Raw genomic sequence first — 26,916 nt, 5'->3', positions numbered from 1 at the left:
AGATAGAGTTGCTATTCTTGAGGATATCTGTATGGGGGACTCGATTTTTCCAGGACAGGCCAAGGATCTTCTGTAAGCAGCGGATGTGGAAGGCCTCCAGTTACTGAGCGGTATGGGGTCCTTGACTCTGCCCCGTAGAAGAGAGTGGAGAGACATACTGCATTGTACACGGCAAACTTGGTGCTGACCTTCAAGTTTCTGTTTTGGAAGACCCTGCTGTGTAGGCGACAAGGGAACAGCATGAGGTGGAGCCAAGGTAGGTGATGTGATCCACTGTGTTCAGTGGAATGCCATTTATATGAAAACTGGGGGGTGCGGAGGTTTGGGTAGTGAGTTGGGACATGACCTCAGTTTTGTGAATGTTAACCTGGAGACCAAAGGATTGGTAGAGACTCGAAATGGAGGTGAGGGCGTGCTGCATAGATTCTGGGCTGTGAGCCAAGACAGCACAGTCATCAGAATACTGAAGCTCACAGATTTGACAGGTTTGTGTCTTTGTGTGGGCCTGAAGCCGCCGGATGTTGAAGAGGCTTCCATCTAGGCGGTCCTCCACATGGACACCATCTTCATGTCGCATGAAGCCAAGACGCAGCCCTGCTTTACCCCAACGTTCACCTGTGAGCGCTCTGGCTTACATCCCATCATGTAGCTGCTGGAGGATGCAGAGATACTTGGGTGGTACCCCAAGTTTGGAGAGATGTTTCCACAGCAACTCACGGTTGATGGTGTCAAAGGCTTTGCTGAGGTCAATGAAGGCTATGTAGAGGTCCTTGTGATATTCTCTGCTCTTCTCCATTAGCTGTCTTAAGACAAATCTAGTCTTCTGAAAGCCACACTGAGTTTCCGGAAGCACAGCTTCCGAAATGTGCTCAAGCAACCTTGCCAGAACTTTTCCTGTGATGGAGAAGAGAGAAATTCCTCGGCTGTTTCCGCAGACTGTTCTGTAGCCTTTCTGCTTGTTGATAAGCACAATGTAAGCAACCTTCCAATCCTGTGGGACAGTTCTCTGTTTCCCATCAGGAGATGCAGGCGGCGCGTGAGGAGATACCCTCCGTGTTTGAGAACCTCTGCAGGGATGCCATCGGGTCCAGCGCTTTTGTTATTCTTTAGGCCCGCAATGGCTTGCCGGGTTTCAGAAAAAGATGGGGTGGCGAGGTCCACGATTGGTGCCAGATCTGGGAAATTATCCAAAATGTGTATATCGACAGTGTTGGTGTGGTTGAGAAGACTTTCAAAATGGTTTGCCCAGCAAACAAACAAACAAAAATGCGCACGCACGCACACACACACACAGTACAGTACATCATGTTCATCATTAATAGATACAGAACAGGTTTGAAGGTTTGAAGATCCCATGCATGAAAAGATGCAGGAAGTCTGCCATTTTCATTTGAAGTTGCCATTTTAGGAAGATTTTCACCATTTCCAGGGCCCTTCAAACAGTATTGCCATAGAGATTTTGTCCAAATGTTATCAAATATGAGCTTTGTGTAAAGCGCTAGTCATAAATAAAAAATAAAAAAAACTCTTCAGAATTCTAATTAATATCTGTATGTGGCACAGCAGAGGCCCAATCAAGATTGTTTCATAACACTTCCTGGTATGTCCCCTATGACTCTAATTTGCTAATAGTTGACTTCAAGTTTGAAATAAAGTGAAGCCCCGAGCACAAAGACAGCATTGATGACGCAGAGGCACACTGTGGACCAAATCTCACTCGCTGCAACATTTCTGTCCGACCACATCTGAGGTAAGAACTTTTTATCTTTTCATAACTTCATTTGGTCATAAGCAGGATTAAGCACACAAACTTGCCTACATGAATTTTTAAACAATATTTGTTGACTTATTTGCGAATTGTATGTTTTGTCATACATTTGGTTCACAAAAAATGAGTAGAAGCACTGTTGAAGATGACTGCATTGTTTTTGATACTAGTGTTTGTATACAGTGAGCTGCGATGCATGTGCATTGAAATAATTCAATCAAAACCTTGTTTAATTGTGATTCTTTCCCCTCAACTATAGCTATCTATAATCTCTTGCCATTTTTTTCCTGTAGCTAATATATGTACATTTAAATTTGGAAATTAAAAAAAGATGGATCACAATCTATCTTACAATGCATCCTTCACTTGTTCAGTAGCATAAGAGTTGCATAATGGAAGTGCATGTGATCCAAAGAAAACATGTAATTGTTAACTAAAATTGAGCTACATGTCCTCAGTTGTAGGCTAGTTGGCTAATTTGTGCTTTAGTTATATTGGCTGCTGTAAATAGCCCCCCATTTATTCACACCTAATCACAAAACTTTCTTTTTAAGTCTGCTAGCTTAATGCTAACACATAACAGAAAATGCCATAGATGGGCTAACCAATAGCCCATTCTGGCATTGTTATAACACAATTTTATAGAATGCCACAAGACATCTTAAGAATTGGTTTCAGTTATGAAATAAAGCACAATATGTCTGGTTTACCATCAAAACCTTTCATCTTTGTCAGATTTCAAAGGTGAAGCTCACCATGAAGCTGTTTTTGGTACTGGTGGCATTCATTGTGCCACTCGTTGAAGCTCAGGTGCCTCACTGGGGCCCATGTCCAGAACCCGATGTTCAACCAGCTTTCAACCTCAAACAGGTCATATCTCTCTTTTTTCTCTTTCTCTCTTTCTCATTTAAAATAATTGAATAAATTTGTATGCCAAGGCATCACTGTAACTAACAAAGACCAGTGTGCTGTTTATGTGCGGAAAAACAAGCATTGTAAAACTCTGAGCAGGTTGCAAATCAATAGGAGTCATTGCACAAACATCAGCCACTGCCAGTCCAACCATTTGGAATGTCCCGTACAAGGAAGATCACACACTGTACGTCTTTAGACATCAAGCTAACACTTCTGCTAGTTGTAGCCAAATTCAAATAGTTATCAATTAATGCTGATGCCTTTTGATCGTCTTAGTTTATGGCCTACAAGTGTTTTTCATACATTTTTTCCCCCCCTGCCTGAAGTACCATCTTTCTGAAATGTCCCAAACCCACCAGGACTGATGTCATGTTCAGGTTGTGTACTTCTTTAGACAGAAAATCCAAACCTTCCTTCACAGTTGTTTGGCTCTTCAACAATCAACTCTACACATTCAAAACAATGATCATTATGCCTGTTACAGTTCATGGGGAGGTGGGTCGAAATCGCCAGACTGCCGACGCAGTTCGAGAGGGGCCGCTGCATCGAGACCAATTTCACATACAGAGGGGACAGGTCCATTCGAGTTGTTAGCTCGGAAATACTGTGAGTGGGGAAAAAGATATGATGATGATGAAATTTCCCGGAATATAATATTATACATAACAAGAATTCTCTCGATCGACAGGAAAGGAGAGCTTAGGAAAATCGAAGGAACCGGTGTGACTGAGGATCAGAAGAATCCTGCCAAACTTGGAATAAGCTACTCTTACGGTGAGATTTAAGTAATCTTGTCAAGCCCTTTAATACATATATACAGATCAGGTTTTAAATAACATTTTAACATACTTTGGTGACTTGAGTTCAATTTGTTCTGTGACCATGCTTGTCACTTAAAACACTAAAATTGTCTTTCCCCATTGAAATGAATGCAAACGCTACAGTTGTACTTGAAAGTTAAATAAACTTGTGAGCACAACTGTAAATGTAAAAAAGCTAAATATTAACGTTTAATAGCACAAAGAAAGCTATGAATCGTCGCCAACAATTCACTTGCACATCTCTACTCGTGTCAACTTCAACCTTTGAAGGTATTTTACGCTGTTTTCTTACCATACCCTTTGAGTATATACACTTTCAAGCACAACTGTACATGACAGACTATCACAATACTCATAGCCGGCATATATTCTATATTCTCTACAAAAAGTGACTAATATAACAGTATTTTACTGAGTCACTTACAGTGCTAGTAGTAGTAGTATATATAATATATTATAGTATATATAATTCAATATAACGCCAGTAGGGCTGGCATTATATTGAAAGGCCAACTTCAAAATAAACCTTCCCATACCAAGTAATATGTGGAGCGCAATGCAAGAAATGCTTTTATTTTGAAGTTTTTCCCGGGAGCGTTTTGCCTGTCGCGGCGCAACGGATGACTTTACTCGTCTTGCGGAATGTGTCTGCCGTTCATATTGCCAGCATAAACTATTGCAACCAAAGTCACTAAAACAACTTTGTCAGTGAAATCTCGTTTGATCGCCAATTAAGGGCACTAAAAGAAGACTTAATTATGCTGACATTGTATCACATGGTGCCTGTTGCCAGTGTAGTCCTGTTGTCAGTGTTTAGGGCGTCTACAGTGTTAATGTGCTAGCGGCTGCAATTAGAGCCATCGGACTACTTTTCAAAGGCAGTCTAATCGACGTGATGATTGGATACTTTGATGCATGCTGACAGCCGGACACAGTCGCCATGCAGAGAGATCAGTTTAATAAACCAAGCTCACTCAATTGTGCAGTTGACAGTCGGCAAAATCACAACTATAGTTCTGACGTCACAAAAACTACTCAACTCGGAACTTCATTTCATACAAAGTGCTGTACATGGAGTAAAAATCAGTCATGGAATAAAGACAGGTAAACCAAACAAATTAATATCGTAAGTGGGTAAATTAATAAGTAAATAAAATAACACAAGTAGGTAAGTAAAAAATAAATTAATAGTAAAATACAACAGGCACCATAAAACATTGAAACAATGAGCCTCATGCCGAGTCAAATGTCAAAGAACAAAGATGTGTTTTAAGAGTGGGTAGAGAGAGAAGTTGCCTAATATTTAATGGAAATTTCAAAATCCATTGGATTGAATTTTGTCTAAAACCTCCCTAACTTTCTAGAGGGGAAAATAATGTGCTGTAAAGCACAATATACATTCAAGTAGAAAAAAATAAAAATAAGTTGATCTAGGTGTGTGGGCGGTGGAGGACCCAGATGCAGGAAAGAGGGAGGCAAGGCAGGCTTGCAACAGGTTGGAAGAAAAAAGGGATTTTATTTCCCAAGGAACAAACAAGGGACGTGGAAAATGCTGTTATATAAAAGACCAAAAATCAGAAACCAAGTAACAAACAAAAACTCACTAGACTAACCAGGGCAATGACAGGACGACTGACAGACTGTGACACAAATGAATAATCCAACAAAGAATGCAGGGGAGGAGGAAACTAAATATGAGCAAACTAATGAGACAATGACAAACACCTGGACACAAGGGGCAGAGGGTGCTGATTGGAAGACACAAGGGGACCGTTATGACAGGCACAATGACAACAAGGAGACATGACAACGAAAATCAAACAAAACATAGATCATGACAAAACACAAAACTAATCAACCCAAACCATAAAAGTACTCCCCCATCAAGGGACAGATCCCAGACAGCCCAACAAAGTCCAAAACAAAAGAGTCCAAAACCGAGGCGGGCAGAAGGGGGGCATGGAGGCGAGAACACGGCCCACCTACCAAGGCCAGTCAGGAGGTGTCCCGGACGGCAGACGAGAGGTGCCCGGCTGGGGCGGCCAGGAGGGTGGCCCGGACGCCAGAGGAAGGGTGCCCGGCGGGCGGCCCAAATGCCACACTGGAGCAGAAGGCGGCCATGCAGGGTCCGCACTGCCCTGGCACGGAAAGCAGAAGGCTTGCGCCGCCGGAAGAGGATGCAATGGCGGCCGCAGGGCTTGTGACGCCGGAATGTGAGCAAATGGCGGCCACAGGGCTAGCGCCGCCGGAACAGGAACATGGGCTTGAGGCTGCAGCAGCTGGGGAGCAGGCGCTTGAACATAGAGCTGCAGCGGCAGAGATGCGGAAGCTTGGTGCTGCAGCGGCACAGGCGAGGAGGACAGGGGCGGCAGCGGCTGAGCTTGAACTTTAGGCCAACAAGGACCAGGGACTTGAGGTTTCCGAAGAGCCGGGATGGGGACTTGCTGCCGCCGTGAAGCAGGGACTGGGGCCGGCTGCCGCCCTGAAGCAGGGTCTAGAGCCTGGCTGCCGCCGTGGAGCAGGGACTGGGGCCCCATCAGCCTGCCGCCATAGAGGTTGGGGAACACAGGAGACACTAGGGACCGAGGGTACAGGAACTAAAGACTCGGGACTAGAAGGGACAAAACAAGGTGAGGAGGGAGAACGAGGTGAGGGAAACGACAGGGAACTAAGCGACGTGGGGCTAAGGGGTGCACACGAGGATGAGGAACGGGGTGACAAAAAAAATGAAAAAAACTCACATGCACTCAAACCATAATCAGGTGACTCCATTTCTTCATCAAAATCAGAATCTAAATCAGAATATAAACTAAAACAGGGGCCAACAAAAATGTGGGGTGGCAAAACAGTGTCACACGGAAGCACTCGGGGAACACGACACAGGTGAGTGGAACACGATAGGTGTGGAGTGAAAAGAATAATCTAAAGAAAACCGTGATGAATACTGGGAGGGGCTAGAAAAACGATTGTGAAAATCAAAATCTGTGTCTAAATGATCATCTGGACCAGAAAGTAAATCAACCAAAATAGGGCCATCTTCAATTGCAGTGAGGTCAGAATCTGAATCTAAAAAGATGTGTGGGTGGGGGACTGAAGGGACATGCTAGGAGTAGAGGAGACAGGTGCATGGGTTACAGACGAAAGAACAAAATTTACAAGAAGGGCGTGGGGGTGGACGCCGGGCCGAGGGCGCTTCGCAGCCAACCGGCGTGCCGGTCTTCCTGCTGGGTCCTTTTCTGGTTGGATTATTTTGTTTTGGTATTTGTGGGGTGGAGGACCCAAAAATAAGGGTCGTGGAAAAAATACTATTAACCAAAATACCAAAAATCAGAAACCAAGTAACAAACAAAACTCACTAGACTAACCAGGGCAAGGACAGGACAAACGGCGGAATCAGAAACGCAAACAAATGATCCAACAAAGAATGCAATGAAGGAGGAAACTAAATAGGAGCAAACTAACGAGACAATGACAAACACCTGGACATGACGCAAGGGGATCGGTATGACGAGCCCAATGACAACAAGGAGACAAGACAACGAAAACCAAAACCAAACAAAACACAGATCTTGACGAAACACAAAACAACAAAACTAACCAAACCCAAACCATAACACTATACTGTACAATACAAAATCTAAATGGAGGCACGGTTGTACTCATACATGTGTCTCTTATCCATCAGTGCTGCCCTTTTCCCCTTACTGGATCCTGTCCACCGACTACGTGAACACAGCGGTGGTGTACTCTTGCACGGACATCCTGCGTCTCTTCCACCTGGACTTCGCCTGGATCCTGAGCCGCACGCGCACCCTGCCAAGGTCAACCATTGACAGCGCCAAGGAGATCTTCGCCAACAACAACATTGACGTGATCCGCATGATTGACACCAAGCAGCAGGGCTGCGACAAAGACGCGCCTTGGGTTGATGACCAGTTCTTCTAATGCTTTTTTTTTTCTCCAAAAATAATGCTTTTGTTGAGAGGAGAGGAGTTAAAATGATCTGGAAATGAGCAAGCCAATGTAAAATTGATTACAATATACTGAAGCAGTTAGTTTATCACTATCACGAGGAGCCTAAACCAGTGACGCAAAGCTGGCAATTAGAATGAATAAACCTTTTAAATTCAATTCATGTGTGCTCTTGTTAGTTTTCAGTATGCATCATCTAACTCCATTTTGATGCCCGCAGGCAAGAGACGACACCTACTTCAAAATGGCCCCCCACAACAAACGTAGCTGTCTTCAGCTAGCATTAATCATAAACATGTCACCGCTTCAGAACGTCTAGTTCCTGCTTAGATGTATTCTACAGCCTGCCTCGGCAATAAACACTCACTTCCTGTTTACATAGTCTTTGCAGTCTGTCTAGATAATAAGCTAAATACTTGCTATAAAATTCCTGTTTTGAAATATTTTTGCACCATTAAAGGCAATAAAGATCTATTCCGGTTTCAATATCATCTGAAGTCTGTTTAGGTTCTTGTTTCAGTATCATTACAGTTCATCAAAGCATTATACTTGTACTCCTTCCCTATCTTCTTCAGCATCTGCATTTACAAGTACATCTAACAAAATTCCTGTTTGGATATCTTTTGCAGCCCGTCTAGTCGATAAACATCTGCGTCCTCTTCTGATATCTTCTGCAGCCTGTTTAGGCAGCTAACACATAATTATGTGCTGCTGGTTGCTGTTTCCACACAACACAATCGGATTGATCTGATGTCACGTGATTCTTAATGATCTATCCTGATACATGGATTCATCATGCCCATCATTTATAGGTTGTGATGGGCATGAAGGGCAGGCTGGTTTCATGTGACTTCTTTAAAAAGATGCCTGAAGATGGCTATCTGTGTAGCTCGCTTTGTAGCCTCCCATTGTGGTGACACAATGTCTGGTGTTTTATTGTAACTGCTGGGTTAAGTCGTAACCGCTAAAAGCCAACAAAAAAAGTCGGTCTGACAAGCAGAATGAGAAAGACGCCTAAAACATCTGCTGCTCAAACAAAAGCCATCACATCAGTAGTCCCCACTAATTGTAGCACAGAGTGTGTGCTGGAACACACACCGACATCGTAAAATCAACATAAAAGACTTTGTATCCAACAGGCTTACATGAAATGTTTGCATTTGATGTGTTTATACCAGTGTTTGATACCGCAACATGGGCCTAATAGTACACTCTTCTTCTGTTACAACACATTTATTAATTTTTGCAGTCCGTTATTGATATCGACAATTTTCTAATTTGAAAGCTTGACCCGTTTCAGAAACCTGACCCCCCAGCTTGAATGCTAAATTTAAACCCTGAGCCCAAATTTATATCCTTTTCTAATTTCAAGCCCTTACCCAGGCTTGAAACCCCAATTTAAAACTCTAATCATAAATCCTGAAACCTAGAGTTTGAAACCTTGATTTGAACCCTTAACAAGTCTTCAAACTGAAAATTTGAAACCCCAACTTTCAACACAAACTTGAAAGCTGAATTGTGTCTAGAAACCCTTGTTGGAAATCCTAACATTGGCTTGAAACTGCAATTCGAAACATTAACCAAGGTTAGTTTTTCACTCTGGGCACCACTGTACTTTATTTTAGATATTTTATTTTTTTATTATGATGAAGTCATGTCCCGCAAAATCTGCGCTTGTTATAATAATAATAATAATAAGTAATAATAATAAAACTATAATGAGATCTTGGCGCGATACGGTCAGCCATAACCATGACAACAACAAGGCGTAGCCACGACTTTCCGTGGTAGTCATCTGTGAGTCGCTCACAAAAAGGCCCCTTCACGGCCGCCAGACTATTGTAAACCACCATAGTTGCTTTTTTGTTGTTGACCCACTTCTGCTCAACTCTTAGAATCAAAAGACTTTTCTCATTGAAGCTACACCGGCATAACTAGGATGTTTTGATGATGCAAAAAACAACAACAACAACAACAAAAAACAAAAAAAAGGGGGGGGGGTGTTAGGGGGCTTTATCCAATGACTGACAGTGATGGCGCATGTAAACAAACACGCACGTACATGGCTGAGAATGATCATCCGACAAACTTATCCAGCTCGTTTTTTTTTGTTTTGTTTTTTTAATTATCGTGCATCAATATGAGAGAGCCGGATACACACATTACAGTAGGTCATCTGTAGACCTCAGATCCTCTAAATTCCTCCTAAAGAATATCGGGATGAGATTACTGTTAAATTAAATGTCTAATTCCGTTGTTGTAACATTTACATTCAAATATCTGTTGCTTAAAGAGTTATATATGAATTTACCATTATGTGTTAGCATTAGCATTAAGGTAGAGGCAAAAGGCTAAACTAAGTGGTTATTTTAAATAGACAATGTGTAATTCTAGTTTTTATATTTAGAAAATTTCAACTAGGAGTGAAAATAAACAGCTTGAAGCCTCTTTTTTGAAGAACTGTTGCCCAAATGCTGGTATTGTGATTTTGATTGAGTTCACTACCAACATGCAGCGCGCCCGCCGTCCAGCCATATCACAACAAGTCTGCGCTCACAAAACAAATACAAATAAATAAATCGTCCGAGTGATGGATCATATCTCCAAAAAAATTGGCTCACCTGTATATAGTAAGGCACCTCATTATGTCTTATATTGCCCTCAGATGATCGAGGTGCACACCAGAAGGAGCAGCACGATGCCCATTGAATTAAAGGCCTGGAAAAGATTGGTGGTATTTCAATTTATTCCAATGGGGAAAGGTGAGTAATTTGAGTTTCAAGCATGGCTATGGAATGAATTAAATTAGTAGCCCAAGGCACAACAGAAGTTTGCGTTTGAAATATATCTTTTGTGACGCCAGTCTTGGAACACATCTCATGCATAGAAATGGGCAGCAGAGGTACGATGCTTCAATGCAGCTTTGTGGACAAAATGTCTCCTTGTCAGAGACATGACCACCACTTTCTGTGGCTGGACCTGAGGACCTATTCTTCAACGATGACATTCAGTAATAGGCCAGGATAGATCTTATATAAATCCACCATACGGAACATTCGTCCGAGTAAGAAGAAAACCTGCCATTTTGCTTCCATGTCTTAATGACATACAATTTTCTTTCCGTCATCATCCTGCTTTTTAACCTCAGTCTGCAGATGTTGTGGGATTCTTCAAATCCCACAGATTCTTTCGCCAGCGCAGAGCAACACCTGGCAAGTAATTATACTTATGATGGGATCCTGTAAACATGTCATACGTGACATGTGACGAGTGGTGTGTTAGAGCCATACATACACGATTGCATTGTGACAATTGAAAGTTCAAATTTGTAAATTGTGTGTGAAGTCCATAGGTGTGAGTGGTTGTTTGTCTATATGCGCTCTGTGATTGGCTGGCGACCCGTCAAGGGTGTATCCTACCTCTCACCAAAATTCAGCTGGGATTGACTCCGATTCTGACTTAAGAACAGACCCAAACACAAGCTCAAAAATCCAACACTGAATTGAAAACCTAACCCCTATGAAACTCTTACTTGATTGAATGTATTTGATTTCATTCTGTATAATGCTCACAACCACTAGGGGGCACATTTGCCTGCTATCTGGGGGATTCCTATGGTATACTGTAGTCACGTACAGTATTATTTGACTCCAGTAATATGTAATATGTCTTTTTCAGCTAGCATCTCTCTGCTTAGATGTTCAAAAACAAAAGATAAATAAATTCATATTTTGGTGGTTGAGAAAATTACAGGAGATTGGCGTCTAATTGTGTGCTCCACGTTAACAGGCACTGCATCATGTTTACAAGAGTCTGTTTTTTCATGAGAATGTCTTTTACAAGCAGCGTGAGTCTCCCAACCCACATTTTCTTACCCGCGTCAACATGGACGGCTGATATGGCAAAGAGGGAAAGAATTAGGGGTGTGCCAAAAAATCGATTCTCATAAGAATCGCGATTCTCATTTAGTACAATTCAGAATCGATTTTAAATGTCCCAAAATCGATTTTATTTAAATATTTTTTTGCTGTCTTCCCTTTGTCTGTGTGCCTTTATTTGGAGCGCTGTTCATGTTGTACCCGTTTTGGCCACTGAGGGGCAGTGTGGTTCCATGCGGTCTAATACACTGTTAAGTTGTAGCCACATTAGCAGTTGAGTAGAAGGAAAAAGTCACGATCAATTTATTCCAGTAAAAGTTGTTTTTTTGCAGCGTGGAGCTGTTCTTTTGAGTGATGAAAGTGCTGCAAGTAGAACACTAATTAGCATTAGCGAGTCAGGCTGGAGTACTGTAGATCATTACGATTCCTTGAACATCTATAAATTGAAGCAGAAATCATTGTCAATCAAATCATTTTGAATCAAAAATCGCCCCCTAATCAAAAGTCGATTCTGAATCGAATCGCACACCCAAAAATCGGAATCGAACCAAATTGTGAGACATTCAAAGATTCCCACCCCATTTTTTTTGCTTTGACTTGCAACATGAATTTGAGATGAAGCGCTGTACGGTGGTGGCAGGTGCTTCAACTCGATTCACAACAAGCAGCAGTTTGGCAGATACACTGTAATCAGTAGAGCTTGGACTCAACATTTGCTATTTGTTTTGACATTAGCCACAGAATGACCAAATCAACTCAAACGGGTTACTCACTCATTGTACTTTTGCCAAAAAACACATCATAGTCTGTTGGCTATGGCAAATGCGCTTCATTTGGCTACTTATGTAACACTTTATTGATCATATGTTTACAAAGACATCACATCATATTCAAATGTGTAGCATACGCTAGTGTGTCAACACACAGATATGTTAACCATTTTAATTTCAAATCATTTACTTTAACCTCCAGGATCCCAACGACAGAACAAAGGATGTTTTTTCTCTTTGGTCTCATTTTAAATCCATTTACGTCCCTACTAGCCTCATTCTAGCTAGCGCTTAGCTAGCGCTTAGCTAGCGCTTAGCTAGCTCATCTCTCAGGTCCGGCATCCAAGTTTGAAAGCTCCCTTTTGTTTGCCGCTAGCACAATGTTAGCTGACCAATAGCGAGGCGTCGGCGTAGCTGGCCAAATATCCCCACAACTACTTCTGGGCATCCTCTCGAATGTAGCATGTACTCACGTAGCTTTCAAGCATGAGCACTCTCCACGTAGACATATTTCTCTCTGTCGACAATATGCTATGACGTGTTCTAGCTGTCTTCAATAGGAAAGATCGGATTTGGCGTTCATTTTCAACGGCCTAATCACAACTCAGTTCAAGTCACTACCGATTCATGTACAGCCCTAATAATTAAATAAACATTCCTGCGGAATCAAACAAACTTCAACCTGTTTCTTGAAACAGATATTTTTGTGAATTTTAAACAAACACTATCGCTATGTTATGCTAACACCACTTTAAGCAGGGGAAACTGAACAAAAACAGTGCTGCAACAAATGTAGCGCGATAATATAACAATACTCACTGGCATATATTCTTTAATCTCTGCGAAGAACGACTAAAATTACTGGCATACTGAGAATCTGAGAGAGGATTTGATCCTCCAGTTCAGGATACCCGTATGTCTGTCTGTTTTATACTGCCCCCAGGTGGCTAAGGCGCAGAATTGAAGGAGAACGTGTGACAAAAAAAACATTTTATTTAATTGTATTTAACTTTGTCATTCATTTATGATTTTTTTTTAAAGTAGAGTAGTGCCTTGAAGAAGGAGTATCTTGACTTACAACTTTTTTTGTTTTTGTTGAGTCCATGCAGGCTACGTGGCATTCCTAAGCATGGTGGACGAAACCCCAAAGGCTGAATTTTCCTCATAGGAGCAGCAGGATTGAGCTTCATTAGCGTGTCCTGGTTAGGGGGTCTGCTTCCACTAATGACTCCTCAGTGCCTCCACCATAAAAAGCATGGCGGCGCTTCAAGGAAAATCATAAACATTTTTTTAATGGCTTATATTTAGCTGAATAGCTTTTTACACTACCTCGATGAACAAAAAAGTGTTGGGGCACACCTCTTTATCGATTAATCGGAATTGGATGAAGCCTAGTTGGATAGTAATTGGAGACGGAATTGTGTGCCTTGAATGTTGTGTGAACCCTGACTCCAGCCCTAATTTTAAATTTCAGAGCTTTCTTGAAATGCTAATTAAAAACCTTAAATCCCTAATTTGAAAGCCTAACCTTTGCTTGAAATCTTAATTTGAAGCCCCAACCTTTACTTCAATCATTTGAAATCCTCACATTGGCTTGCAAACTGAATTTCGAATGCCAAAGTTGGCTTTAAATTGTAATTTGGAGCCCTAAATCTAGTTCCAAACCCTAATTTGGAATCCCAACCCTTGTTTTAATCCTTGAATAACTAATCTGAAACCCTAATCCATTCTTCAAACTATTACCCGTACTAGCTGAAACTCTAACTTGAAGCTATAACCTTTGCTTAAAATGTTAACTTGAGACTCTAACCCTGGGTTTGAAAGTCTAATTTGAAACCCTGACTCTGATTTGAAACCGCATCTTTGTTTGGCACAACCCCAAATCTGAAACCCCAATACTATCTTGAAACTGTAATTCTGAAACCTTAACCTTTGTTTCAATCCTAGTTTGAAACACTCACCCTAATTTGAAACGGTTTAAAAATCTAAACCAATCTTGAACCCTTAATTTCAAAGCCTGTCTTGAAACCCCAATTTCAACCCCTAATCTTGGTTTCAGGCCTAGAATAATCCTTAATATTACACGCCAGCAGTTCCAATAGCCATTCAAAGTACCAATCATCAGTCTGACACAATGTGGAGTGGCATTCCTCAGGGAAACGTTATAGGTCCATTCATTATCTATAGAGAAGACTGACCTTGTTAATGTTTGTGTTACCGTCATGTAAAAGAACCATTTTGCAAGGCTCCGGTTTGGGTTCGATGGAGATGCGCTGCATCTAGGTGGATTTAATAGCTAACAGCTGTTCATTTCCACCCAATAAACCCATTATGTAAATGTATAAAATCGAATGATAGCAAAAACCTGCCAGGAAAAAACAAACTCCTCTTGTTAATGCGTGCCTCCGCTCCGCCTGACAGCTAATGACAGGGCTGCCGTTGGACGGGGCGGCGGCCAATCGGGCGGCAGCCAACAGCAACCCGTTGTCATTTTCATTTTTAACGATGCAGGGGGGGGGGGGGCTCCTTAAAACCGCTGCCGCTGCCCGCCCGCACCATATTGGGCGTCAGAGAGGCACAGTAGGGCAGACAAACTAAGGCCAACGAGCAGAAGACACAGAGACCACTTGAGCGCCAGTGCAGGTAAAACTTTGTGTCAAAAGTTCTGCTAAAATTGGCATATGTGTCAGATTCTGATGCTTTTTATTTGACGCACAGGAAGTGCCTCAACGTGAACATGGCATCGCCTTCATTGATCTATGCTGGATTCCTTCTCGCCATCGTTCTCTTACCAGGTGATGCTTTTTTTTTTTTTTAGCTTTTAAATTTCCTGTAAGATATATAGAAGGTTTCAGGTTTTAGTGTATTTAATGACCAGAATGGGGTTGCAAAATGGAAAGTGCTTGTTGCCATTGTCAGTTATTCGTCATTTTTGGACAAAAACTCTCTTTGCTCAAATAATCGATCACGAGGTCTGCCACCTAAAATTGGCCCTACATTTTGTATTTCTGTGGTTCTCAAACTTTTTATACCAAAGACCATTTCAAAAAAGACATTGCTTTCCAATCACCATCATAAAGACCAACATTCAAATCCAGTAGCTTGGTCGGCCCAAGTCTGCAACAAAGATTCAAACCACGTTTAAAGATAGGGAAATAAAACCTGTACTTACTGTATGTAAGCATTCAATTAAAATCCATTGTACATAAAAGTGTAAAGGTAAAAAAAAAGAGTCAATATTTGACATCCATCCATCCAATTTCTGTGTGTATTGTATTGTATTAAAAAGAAAGAAAATTGAAGACATTGTATGCAGAGATTGCACATTAAATGATTCTTTTGCATACCACTAGAGGGAACCCACGTACCACTAGGGCAGGGGTGCTCAAGTTGGGTCTTCGAGAGCACCTATCCAGCCTGTTTTCCATGTTTCTCTCCACTAACACACCTGATTCATAATCAGGATCGTTATTAGGCTTCTGCGAAGCTTGCTGATGAGCTGATCATTAGATTCAGCTGTGCTGCAGGAGGGAAACATGGAAAACAGGCTGGATAGGGGCTCTCGAGGATCCAACTTGAGCACCCCTGCACTAGGCATACTCGTACAACACTTTGAGAAATTGTATTTGCTTCTGTTTCTTGTGTTGTCTGGAAAAATGAAAAATGAACCTAGGGCATTATTTCAGGAAGGTGACCATATTCGACTATTACTTGTGCTGCCAGTGTTTATTTGTTGACGACCCCTGAAATAAAGAAATTGCATATTTTTTTTATTTTTAAACTTCTGAAAGTGCAAACGTTTAAAGAAGTTTTTAAAATTCCAAAAGCCTCACATGGTTTGAAATCCAATTTTTTTTAAATGATGAAAAAAATAATAGTAATAGGACCGATAAATTGATTTACCAAACACGGTAAATTAAAGGGGAGAGGGGGTAGGGCAGAAGATTTTGAATATTAACAGCAAAACAAACAAAAAAACAATAATTTGACTTAGTAATGTCTTCCTTTTTGGGGGTTTATTTCTTTATATTTGATGCTTACAAGATACAAAAAGCTGGTCATATTGACGAATGAACATCTAGTATACCAGTCAACCAGGAGGGTTATTTTTAAATAATTTCTAGTACCCAAAGTACTGCGAATGATGGAAAAATGAACATTATTTCATGTAGTCCATTTAGGAACTACAATGAACGCCTTTCCATTTTCTAAAAGCCTAAAAGTTTCATTTAAACTCGGATAACTTTTTCCAGTTGAAGCACATGTGGTAGCTTGAATAGGTTTAAAGTTCTCCAAAAAATGGTAAAAAAAATTAATAAATTGAACTTATTTTGTTTAAATAAACCTTTTTTTCTTAACGCCCATGTGTTTTAAAATCAGATATTTTTTGTAGAATTCTAAAATGAATTAAATAAGAGCTAAAGATGTACACACATCAAAATTTTAATTAAAACAAAAAAATATGGTTCAGCCTTGCATGGTTTAAAAAAATACATTGAAAGCCGAATCTAGCATCACATGATTTTAAATCGGATTAAATCTAAAAAGTTAAATACTATTTTAATTAAACTCAAATGAAAGTGTTACTGAATTCATATATTATAAAGAAAATAAATGGAATAATTATGCTATTCACATTCTAAGAGTAGAATTCAGGGACGTGCACTGAGATTGCGACCCGAGAGTAGTTTTCGGGTTTGGCCTGACCTTGTAATATGAAACCCATTTTTTAAAATTGCAAAATGGCAACCATAGAACCGCCGAAATGGCCTCTGATAGATGAAAAGGTCCCCCCCACCCCTGAAAAGCTCATGAAAAGTCACATCCAGACCCTGAGCTGGTGCCCCAATCAGCTGAGTAGACAGTTTGACTTTTATGGATGCTAAACTTCAGAAGGAAACCCCTGGTGGAGCAGAGGATATTCCACACGGGAATGCACACAAACACATCCGCATACAGTTTTTCATTTTTCTTTTACAGCACAGCAATAATTAGCGTGGGTGAGGGCCACACTTTGAAGTTTTACAGGTGGAGGTGGCCCCCCGGTTGTTGTATAAGCACACAGACGCTAGTTAAAAGCCAGGGCGGGTGCTGCCAGGGCGCCACGGTCCGGGCACCTGCCGCGTTCCGCACCCCCGGGGGCCCTTTTGGGCGGCTCAGCGTTTTTTTTCCTTCCGTGTGGAGGGAAAGCGCGACATCTGCTCCTTGTCAGTGAAGATGCCTGTTGCTTGCTAATGTGACTCCTGTTTGTGTTTAACAGAGTTCCTCGGGGCCGTCCCACTCAAGCAGGGCAAGGAGGAGGAAGGTGAGGACCTGGGGATGTGTCAATGGGGATTCTCATCACTTTTCAATATGATGTGGGCAAATGAGATGTGGAACATTAAAATGAAATGAAATGTGAAAAATGGTACTAAATGACATTCCAGCTATTGCAGGAGTTGTTCATGCGTCGTTTTGTTGTGCCTTCAAGTTGGTGCGGTGTCTGATGACCTGAAGGCTGAGTTCGCAGCTAACCTGAGGAAGCTGGCGCGCCACAGGAGGAACGCACCCGTCATGGCGGTGCCCCAGTTCCAGCGTGTCCCTGACTTCTGGGCCTGGTACAAGCATTTCATGGACAGCCACAACCAGGAGGGGGTGAGTGCTTCCAACATTTATTATTCAGCTTCTCATGCGGCTTTTGCGTCAAGGATTTTCCTTTTGGTTTCATTAATTACTTTTTGCTCAGAGATACTTACAACCTATGCTCCGGAAAATACTACTTACTATTTCCTTAGTACCAAAAAAAAAACTTCATATGAGTGGCCCAACTTAACTCATTTGCTCCCAGAACGTATAAATACGTTTTATTTTAACTCATTCACAGCCATTGACGGCTATTGATGTTAAAAATTTCTATTACTTTAACATTTTTCCACTTTTGTTAACAAGAGTATAAAAAACTAGAATTTGTTTTTATTTTACATTTAGAACAGATATAAAATTTATGATTATGCGTGAGTTAACTATTGAAGTCAACAATTAATTACATTAAAAAAAATTAATCACCTGATGAGATTTAAAAAAAAAGAAGAAAAGATGATAAAAAATTAGGAGCATCAGGCGATTCAATTTTTCAATCGTAATTAATTGCATGACTTCACAAGTTAACTCACGATTAATCATAAATTTTATATCTGTTCTAAATGTACAATAATTTTTTTCTAGGTTTTCATACTCTTGTTAACAAAAGTGCAAAAAATGTTAAACCATAGAAATAGTTCAAATGAATTTTTAACGTCAATGGCAGTGAATGAGTTAATTACCATGCTCCCAAAAATTTTACATTTTTTAAAATGTTTTTTTTTTTTATGCTAGAGCATACAGAAAGCTTTGATGCAGCCTCAGAACGCTTGAAGAAATGGTAGTTATTACAAAAACGGCCAGCAGGTGGCAGCAGAGTATAAAAGATCAACCATTGCCATGTTGCAAAGAGCTCTTTCCCCCACTGTTTAAACAGATTCGTGAATAATGATGAAACTTAGCTATATTCTAATGCTAATTGCTGCAAAACGGAAATAGATACAACTATACTTTTTTCCTGATGAAAGAAGAGACTTGAATTATTTTTTTTGGTAGGTTCCATGTTTTTTTTTTATAGTAATAGAACACAATATTCTGTGAGCCTTGCAAAATCAGTCAAAATCCAGTAAAACAGCTGGGAGCGAAGGGGGTTGCTTCATTAAAAATGGCTGGGAGTGAATGAGTTAATAATTTTTTATTTTTTTTTATGATAGCCATATTCACATGCTTGCGGGATGAATTCAATTAATATCTTAACACCACAATATTTGCAATAAAAGTATATAGCAACTTGAAAAAAAGTTAAAGCCACTATATGTAAAGATTGAACATTAAATAATTATTTTGCCTACCACTAGAGGAAGCCTGTGTACCACTAGGGATACTCGTACTGCACTTTGAGAATCATTATTGTATTTGGTTCTTTGTTTTGTGTTATCTGGAAAAACGAAAAATTAACCTGGGCCATTATTTTAGGAAGGTGGCCATATTTGACAGATATTTTTTGTTTAAATGATGAAAAAAAAATACATTAAACTTAAACATGTAATTTAAATGAAGACAAATTGATTGACCAAACATGGCATATTAAAGAGGAGCGCGTGCGGAGAAGAAGATTTCAAATATTAACAACATACAGGCTGAGCCACACTGTGTTTGTTTACAGTGTAGCCGTATGTCTAGACTCTGAGGCATTTACACTTTCTTTGCCTTCCCTAATATTTTATTTTTTCATGTGGGAACTTGGCATGCCTCTAAACCTTGGCATATTTTCTGTACTGAAAACATGTAGCATTACAGCTCAAGACAGAGTCCCGAAATTTCAGAACAAGACAGAAAACAACTTTTTTTCAAACATTCTTTATAGGTTGAGGATTTGGACCGTCTGTACGTGGCGTACCTTCAGAACAAGCACAGGACCGAAGAAGGCCCGACCTTCAACCACTACCTCAAACACCTGAGCGAAATCTACAAGGCGTGCGCCGAGTCCGATGACCCAGAATGCATCGCCGAGTCCACCAGCAAGCCCAAGGCGGCCGTGGTGATGCCCGCTCCAGTCAAGTCCGCCGCCGTCCGGATGTGCAACCCCTACGTCGACCCCTACTGTCTCTTCCCGCTGACCTCCAAGGCCGCCGCTGCCCCTGAGCCTGAACCGGTCCCGGCCAAGGCGGCCCCCCCCATCCTCACCCCCATGCTGCCCATGCCCATGAAGAGCCCGACAGGCTTCTACCACTACGCTCCGGTCCTGGAGCCCTTCTTGAACCATGAGCAGAAGACTGAACTGCTGCGGATCTGCAACCACGAGGACGTGGAGTGTCTGCAGTACCACTTAAGGGCGGCGTACGGCTATCGACCCGCCACTGGTCCCGCTCCGTCCTACGCCGCCCTCAAATGTGACCCGAAGGACCCTTATTGCAAGCCAATGATGGTTCAAAAGGCCCCCACTGGGTATTACCATCTGCTCTCTCCGAGCTGCGACCCGGCTACAGATCCCCTTTGTGTGGGCAACGTCGCCGCCCCCGCCGGCCTGGGTGCCGAGGCGGAGCCTCAGGAGCAGCACTGCAACCCGCTGTTTGACGCCGGCTGCAACCCACTGACCGCCACCAAGCTGTCGAGCCTCACGAAGCCCGTGCTGGAGTACGCCCCCAAAGGCCAGCCCGCCCACATTGCCGCGCCCCTGACCTGTGACCCCCGCTACGATCCCTACTGCATATTGGCGGCCGCCGCAGCGCTGCGCAAGCCCCAGCCACAACTGCCAGAGCAACAGGTCTGAATCTGACATCCTGAGTAATGTTTTGACTAGTGTTACCCTCACTTTGAATACTTTGAATTATTATTTACTGTACATTGTTACCTTGACTTTGGAGTAACTACGGAACGATTCTCTTGCTATTTTTTTTGCTTTGTAATTGTGAGTCAAAATTTTGGGTTTGAGCGGGCTTCAGATACGCCACAGCTCCCGTAAAGTGAAAGAAAAATGGAAAAATTTAAGTACTGTAATGCCCTCCCATGTGGGCAAGGAGAGCCACACACCACATAACAATACAAAATGAAACCACTCGCAAGGAGCTGCTGTATGCTACAACCACGGATCTAAATATATTACTGGATAGCCGATAGACCATACACACCCGTGCAAGCCGTTGAAGCCACAGGGCGGCCGTCTTACTCTTCCCATCTCGCAAGCAGACTACTGTATAAACTGTAAATATACGTACAGATTAGACATATACAGCCCGTAGGCTTTTAGTATAGGGCCGAGGGTAATTGTGGCTAGGCGGTCACTATTTTTTAACAAGTGACGGTATGTGCTGCTTTGAAGTCGCCCTTTTTCTTTTATCGCTCAGTTCTTTAGACCCCGATATTAGATTTGGCAGTCGCATCTTTTGTTGAATTACAGGTATCATTCTTTAATAAAACATATACAAGTTTCCTCCTGTAAACATCAAAGCATAAAGCATAACATTTTACATGTACAGTATTTAAGGCAAATTGTAAAATGTCTATAAAGTCCTCTTGTTTATGTTTAACAAATTTAAAACATAAATCATGCTGTTTCTACTAAGTACTGTCTCAAATGTTCTCCAATTTTGATACTGTAAGTAAATGTATAGGATCGTGCCGAGAAACGTCTGTTGGGAGTAGTAATATGGCGGCCTCGAGGCTTCAAAAGTCTTGACCAATCGGCTATCTAGTTATATGCATATCAGTGGCTACAACTCACACACAGACGCTCACAGACAGTTAAAGACTCCAGCTCATAACATCACTACAGTAGAAGTGTACAGCAATTAGACTTTATAAAACCAGTTTGCTTCTTTACATTGTCTTCTAAGATTTCTTAGATAGACATTCACTGTTACGCCCAATTCACACTGACTGCGGAACGGACGCCGTGCGTTTTTCCGTACGGCCGCCGCAAGGAATAGAAAGCATTCGAGTCTGTGTGTCAATTCACACTAGCTGCAGTGCGTTGCGTATGCGGTGCGGAACGGAAGGTTTCCGCAAGCATTCTATTTTTTTCCGGACGCCGCATGCGGATTTTCATGAAGCTGAAGAAATTACACGAGCCGGACAGGAAGTCGAGCGTCGGCATCAATATATTTAAAAATACAACCGCTTGAAAACTCTTTTTTTTGGGAGGGAAGCTAGCTAACTACATAGCATGACATGAGTCGGACATTTAAGGGAAAAAAACGAGCTCAGAATAAATTAAACATGACAAAATAACACTATTTAAACACAAAACGTACTTACCCATGGTAGAAATCCCAGAAATAGTGTCCAAAAGTATATCGATCATTTGACAATTGTAGCTATTGTTTACTAATAGGACTCTATATACGCAGTTGTTATCGCATGAACTCAACTCTCCAATGTAAACCCCCATGATCTTGTGATCTGGCGGGTGCAGATTTCCAGACACGACCAGCTCACGCAACTTATGCGGTGTGAATTGCAGTCCGTGCGGCGGCCGTACGGAAAACACACCGTGGCCGTTCCGCAGTCAGCGTGAATTGGGTGTTAGTGGTACCTTGGCTTACAAGTTTAATTTGTTCCATGACCAAGCCTGCAACTCAATTTGCTCGCGCATATTAGAAATCAGTTTTCAATACTGAAATGATTTGAAATGGCATTAGTAAAGAACAAAAATTTTGGGGTGTTTGTTAATTTAAGTTATGTAAATAAATAAATAAATAAATAAATAAATAATAATAATAAAAAAAATATATATATATATATATATATAATACAGTTCTGCATACCTTAAATAAACAACACAAAAAATTGTGGTTCTTTACTAATGCCATTTCAAATCATTTCAGTATTGAAAACTGATTTATTTTTCTTTCTTTTTTTTTCCTGGAAAACTGATTTCTAATATACGAGTAAATTGAGTTGCAAGCTTGGTCTCGGAACAAATGAAACTCATAAGCCAAGGTACCACTAACAGTGAATGCATTAAACCAACTCACAACAGCTAAAAATCCACAATGTTGAGGGACCACATCAAAACATTTTCAGTTGTTTTACCTCTTCGTGCTACAAACAAATTTAAAACAATTAAAAAACACTTTTAAGACACATTGTAAATGTCTTGAACACACACAAAATCAATTTGAGCATAAAATGTGTAGAAATTACTGTAGTATTATAGTAGATATCGTATGAGCCTTTAAGAGGCGTGGTCTGGAGGTGTGACATCGGCGTGTGAGTTTCTGGTTGTGATCTACGGCCAATAGCAACTCCTGCTCGAGTGTTTTACACGTTAATAAATCGTGGAAAAGTGTGTGGCTTTCCTTTCTACATGTGATGGCATTACAGTAAAAAAAAATTTTTTTTTATCACTATAGATGGCAGATTTGTAGATAGTGTGGAAACACAGTAGTGATTTTTTTCTTGCATAATGCTTTCACTTGCTGTCTGTTTTGACCAAAACAACCATCAATCAACCAATCAATCAATCAGGTCCGCTACAAGTTGGGCATCCGCGGCAAGACCAAGGAGGGCAACGATTGCTATGTGCACTATGACAAAGACTGCACCCCGGCCGACCCCCACCAGAAGGCCAAGGCTCCGACCGAGCCCCGCTGCCATCCCTTTGACCCCACCTGCGCGAAGTTTGCCGCACCCTCCGCCGTCCGAGACCATGCACCCGGCGAGGGCGGCATCATCCTCCCCGACCCGCACTGTGACCCCGAGCTCGACTACAACTGTCGCCTGCGACGTGCCGACACAGATGACGAAGAGAAAGCGGTGGAGCAGCCCGCCCAGGAAGTAACCAAGAAGGCCAAGAAATCTGGCGTCCCTCGTTTTGAGGTCTTCCTCAGGGGCATCATGAACCAGCACATGTAGACAAAAATCATAGAATACCTGAAACAGCGACAAAAATGTGAGTTAAAAAAAAAATCAGCAGTACCGTCAAATGACATGAAAGTTGTATGATTGTAGAAAAAAAGTCATGTATGTATAGATGTGTCTGTTAGAGATAGGTAGTGTTAGGTTGCAGCATCTGTTGTACATTCCTTTGTCAAGATACCCAAAGCGTATTTAATGTTGATTTCCATCTCCAGCCACTTCTTTTATTCCGTTTGGATGACGTTCATAATAAAAACTAAAGCTGAATGGGCCTTTTGCACCCACTTTCTTTCTCATGGTGAATCCTTGAAATGCTCAAACTTTGACACACTGCTCCACCCGCATTATAGTAAATAGGTTTCGCAAGTAAGGGTCATCCAGCTGTTGGCAACACCTGGTAATGATTGGGAACCATTTGGCCAAATTCCCTTGTAGCATTTAAAGTTATGGAATTCACCCCAAATTGCTGCTTCAAACCAAAATCAATGACTTCTTCTTGAGTTTCAAGCAAGGATTATTAACTCTTTGACTGCCAGACGTTTTCAGAAACGGGATGTCGCCAGTGCCAGCCGATTTAAGCATTTTGACTGATCTTTCAAGGTCCACAGAAAATGTTGTGTTTGGACTATGGAAACACACTTACTACCAAATGAAAGATTGAACTCTCATCTTTCATCAGAAAAAAAGTTTGTTTCTACCTTATTCCGTTCTTCAGTAATCAACAATAGAAAATGGTTAGTTTCAGAGCTTTTTGTGAAACGATGTTATTTCATGCACTCTAGTGAATTCTACACTTCTTTTTGTCCATGAATGATGCCACAAACACCTAAATAGTGCTTTACTTCTGTAATACACCACCACCAACAATGAAAAAGTGTTTTTAGATTGCAAAATACGTTTATTTCCATTCAACAGTGTAACAATTTGACAAAACAATTTGGCAAACTATTTACAAATGTGTGCAACTGTGGTACTATTTACAATTATGTGGATGTTTCAAATACAGTTTTTCCTTTTGTAACACTGCCCTGCGTGCAAGGAGACGGAGCAGGATTTGCACAACAGATACGTTTCACTTCGATTGTCCGTTTCGCGTGCAGACGTTACACTTTCTTGACGGCCTTTTTTTCCAGGGAATGGCAAGTAGCAGACTGTACCCACTACTCCGATGAATATGCATTGGACTCGGGGCACTCTTCGTCGTCCGATTGAGCGTGCTCAGTTGTGCTCCGCGTTTTCCGGTGTTAGCATCGCTAGCCCGTGAACCTTTATGACGTCGTCTTAGCCGCCGCGTCAACGCTTGCAACTTCGCCGTCACCCTCGGAGTCACCATCATCATCATCGATGATGATCATCGTCGTCATCAATGTGCTCTTTAGCGTTGGTCGATGCCTTTCGTCTTTGAAAAAAATTCCCAAGTGTGAGCTGCTTGCAACCGGTCGCCATTGTTCGCTTCCTCAGCCATCTAGCTCCGCCTCACGTCTTCTACTGCCGCGTCAACGCTTCCAACCTCGGAGTCACCATAATCATCATCGATGATGATCATCGTCGTCATCAATGTGCTCTTTAGCGTTGGCCGATGCTTTTCGTCTTTGAAAAAAACTGCTCGAGCGTGAGCTGCTTGCAACCGGTCGCCATGTTCTCTTCCCTTCCCCAGCAATTGTCCCCTCTAGCTACGCCTCACATCTTCTACTGACGCCTACCCAATCTTGTCAAAAGAGAGTCATTGCTGCCATCTAGGGGCCAAAAATAGTAATTAGGCTAACTAGATCTGCTTGAAACTTTCACCACAGCTGGCCAAGGCTTTCCACCACCCGTTTCCCCCCCAAAAAATAAAAAAAATTGGAGAACGTCTTTTAACGTCCTTGGCGGCCCTCCGTAGGTTTTTACTAAACGTCATTTAATGTTTTTGGCAGTCAAAGAGTTAAAAGTTTTTCATACATGCTTTTTGGCAGAACGTCAATGTCAAGGGTGGTGGTGGTGGCGGTGGCGGTTGGGGGGAATTAGACCCTTTTTTCACAGCAAAAAAAAAAGATTAATAAACTTTGAGTTCATGGTCTTGGGCTTTAGTGATTTTGTGTCAGCCATCTGTCTCATATAGCTGCTTCCGATTGGGACTCATTTGGATAGATTTCCTAGGAATCCGAGCCATGGACCTAGCCCAAAATGGCTGTTACAAACTAAAATGGATGACTTCCTGTTCAATTTCTGGAAAGGTTCTTGGAGACTTTTTCATTTTGTGATGGATGTCAAACCATTTTTGTGCTAATTGGCGAAACTGATGCAGCCTTGGCCATTTCTCCGCCCTTCATCGCGACGAGTATTCCAAATGATCATCTTGTTTGACTTGATGATCCGTCTGCATTGAATGGCATAAGTAAAAAAGTTTAGCCATTTGGCGTTCAGCATATTTGCTTCTAAGTGGGGCTCATTTATGCTAATTCATCAAAGCTGTGAGTGTGAATGGTTGTCTGGCTACACTATATGTGCTATGTGACTGACTGGTGACCAGGGTAAGTGCAGGTGTTTTCGCCCAGTCATTCCCGTGACCCTGAACATCATAAGCTATAAAACGGATGAATGGAGGAGTTCATCAAAGCCCTGAAATTCATCCAAATGACTTCTTCAAACCAAAATGGCCGATATCCTGCTTAATTTGGGGGAGTTCTTTAGACTTTTTTTTTTGCTTCCTGTTATGATCAACAGCTCCACCCAATCCTGCGTCAATTGTGTCAGGTTGTGTCCGGAATTTGGTGGTTGAGGACCCAAATGAATGGAAGCAGCAGCAAGAAGGCAGAGGTGGAGTCCAAAAATGTTTTTTTTGTCAAACAAAAACAAGACAAAAAACAAGGAAAATACAAAGAAACAAAAGCAACAAAGTTAAAAAACAAAAACAGACATAGGAAAACGTGAAGGATCAGAAGGCATGACATGGAGCAACAGCAACTCACAAACTAGAACTGAACCAAAAACAGGGGACTAAGGCCCCGTCCAGACGGAAGCAAAGCAGACTTCGTTCCTCAAACAAATCTCGTACACACAGAAGCAATTCAAGACTTGCGTGTGTCCAAAAGAAGACGCTGAGGACATTTAACGGCTGTAATGTATATGCCAAGTCTGGAGTGGCGCTGTAGCGCAGCCACAGGCAGTTAACTGAAAGCGTAGAAGAAGAATCAGCGAAGAAGACAAATACTTTTTTTCTCTAACTTTATTGCAATCTACAGAACAAACATGGCTTTGTATCGAAACATGAAAAAGCCGAACACAGGAGAAGTGACAATGGCGGGTGATTCAAGTACAATACCGCTTGTTGAACGTAGGAATAAAGAAGCAAAAATATTTTGCTGCAAAAGCATAAGCAAGCTAAGGAGGCT

The 26,916-nt window shown here is 41.6% G+C and overlaps 2 protein-coding genes across 3 annotated transcripts; both read left to right on the top strand.

Moving 5' to 3' along the window:
• The first annotated feature begins 1,703 nt into the window (after positions 1-1,703).
• LOC144042649 (apolipoprotein D-like) lies at positions 1,704-7,635 on the top strand. 2 transcript variants are annotated; one of them, XM_077555502.1, is made up of 5 exons: positions 1,704-1,750; positions 2,504-2,638; positions 3,168-3,289; positions 3,372-3,457; positions 7,190-7,635. In XM_077555502.1, the coding sequence occupies exons 2-5, from the start codon at positions 2,525-2,527 to the stop codon at positions 7,447-7,449; spliced, it is 582 nt and encodes a 193-aa protein (XP_077411628.1). In that variant the 5' UTR covers positions 1,704-1,750; positions 2,504-2,524; the 3' UTR covers positions 7,450-7,635. The 2 variants fall into 2 exon arrangements, 1 of the variants encoding a protein (XP_077411628.1); XR_013290939.1 differs by lacking the exons at positions 1,704-1,750; positions 2,504-2,638; positions 3,168-3,289; positions 3,372-3,457 and adding an exon at positions 5,667-6,134 and having other exon boundaries at positions 7,190-7,336.
• Positions 7,636-14,698: 7,063 nt separating this feature from the next.
• On the top strand, positions 14,699-23,539 carry and2 (actinodin2). The gene is made up of 6 exons (XM_077556327.1): positions 14,699-14,767; positions 14,843-14,919; positions 17,385-17,429; positions 17,595-17,758; positions 19,551-20,450; positions 23,153-23,539. Exons 2-6 carry the CDS (start codon positions 14,862-14,864, stop codon positions 23,537-23,539), a joined length of 1,554 nt encoding a protein of 517 aa, XP_077412453.1. The 5' UTR covers positions 14,699-14,767; positions 14,843-14,861.
• Positions 23,540-26,916: the final 3,377 nt, after the last annotated feature.

This window comes from Vanacampus margaritifer, chromosome 2 (genome assembly GCF_051991255.1).
Source record: "Vanacampus margaritifer isolate UIUO_Vmar chromosome 2, RoL_Vmar_1.0, whole genome shotgun sequence".
Taxonomy (NCBI): Eukaryota; Metazoa; Chordata; class Actinopteri; order Syngnathiformes; family Syngnathidae; genus Vanacampus; species Vanacampus margaritifer.
This window is presented reverse-complemented; position numbering and strand designations above follow the sequence as displayed.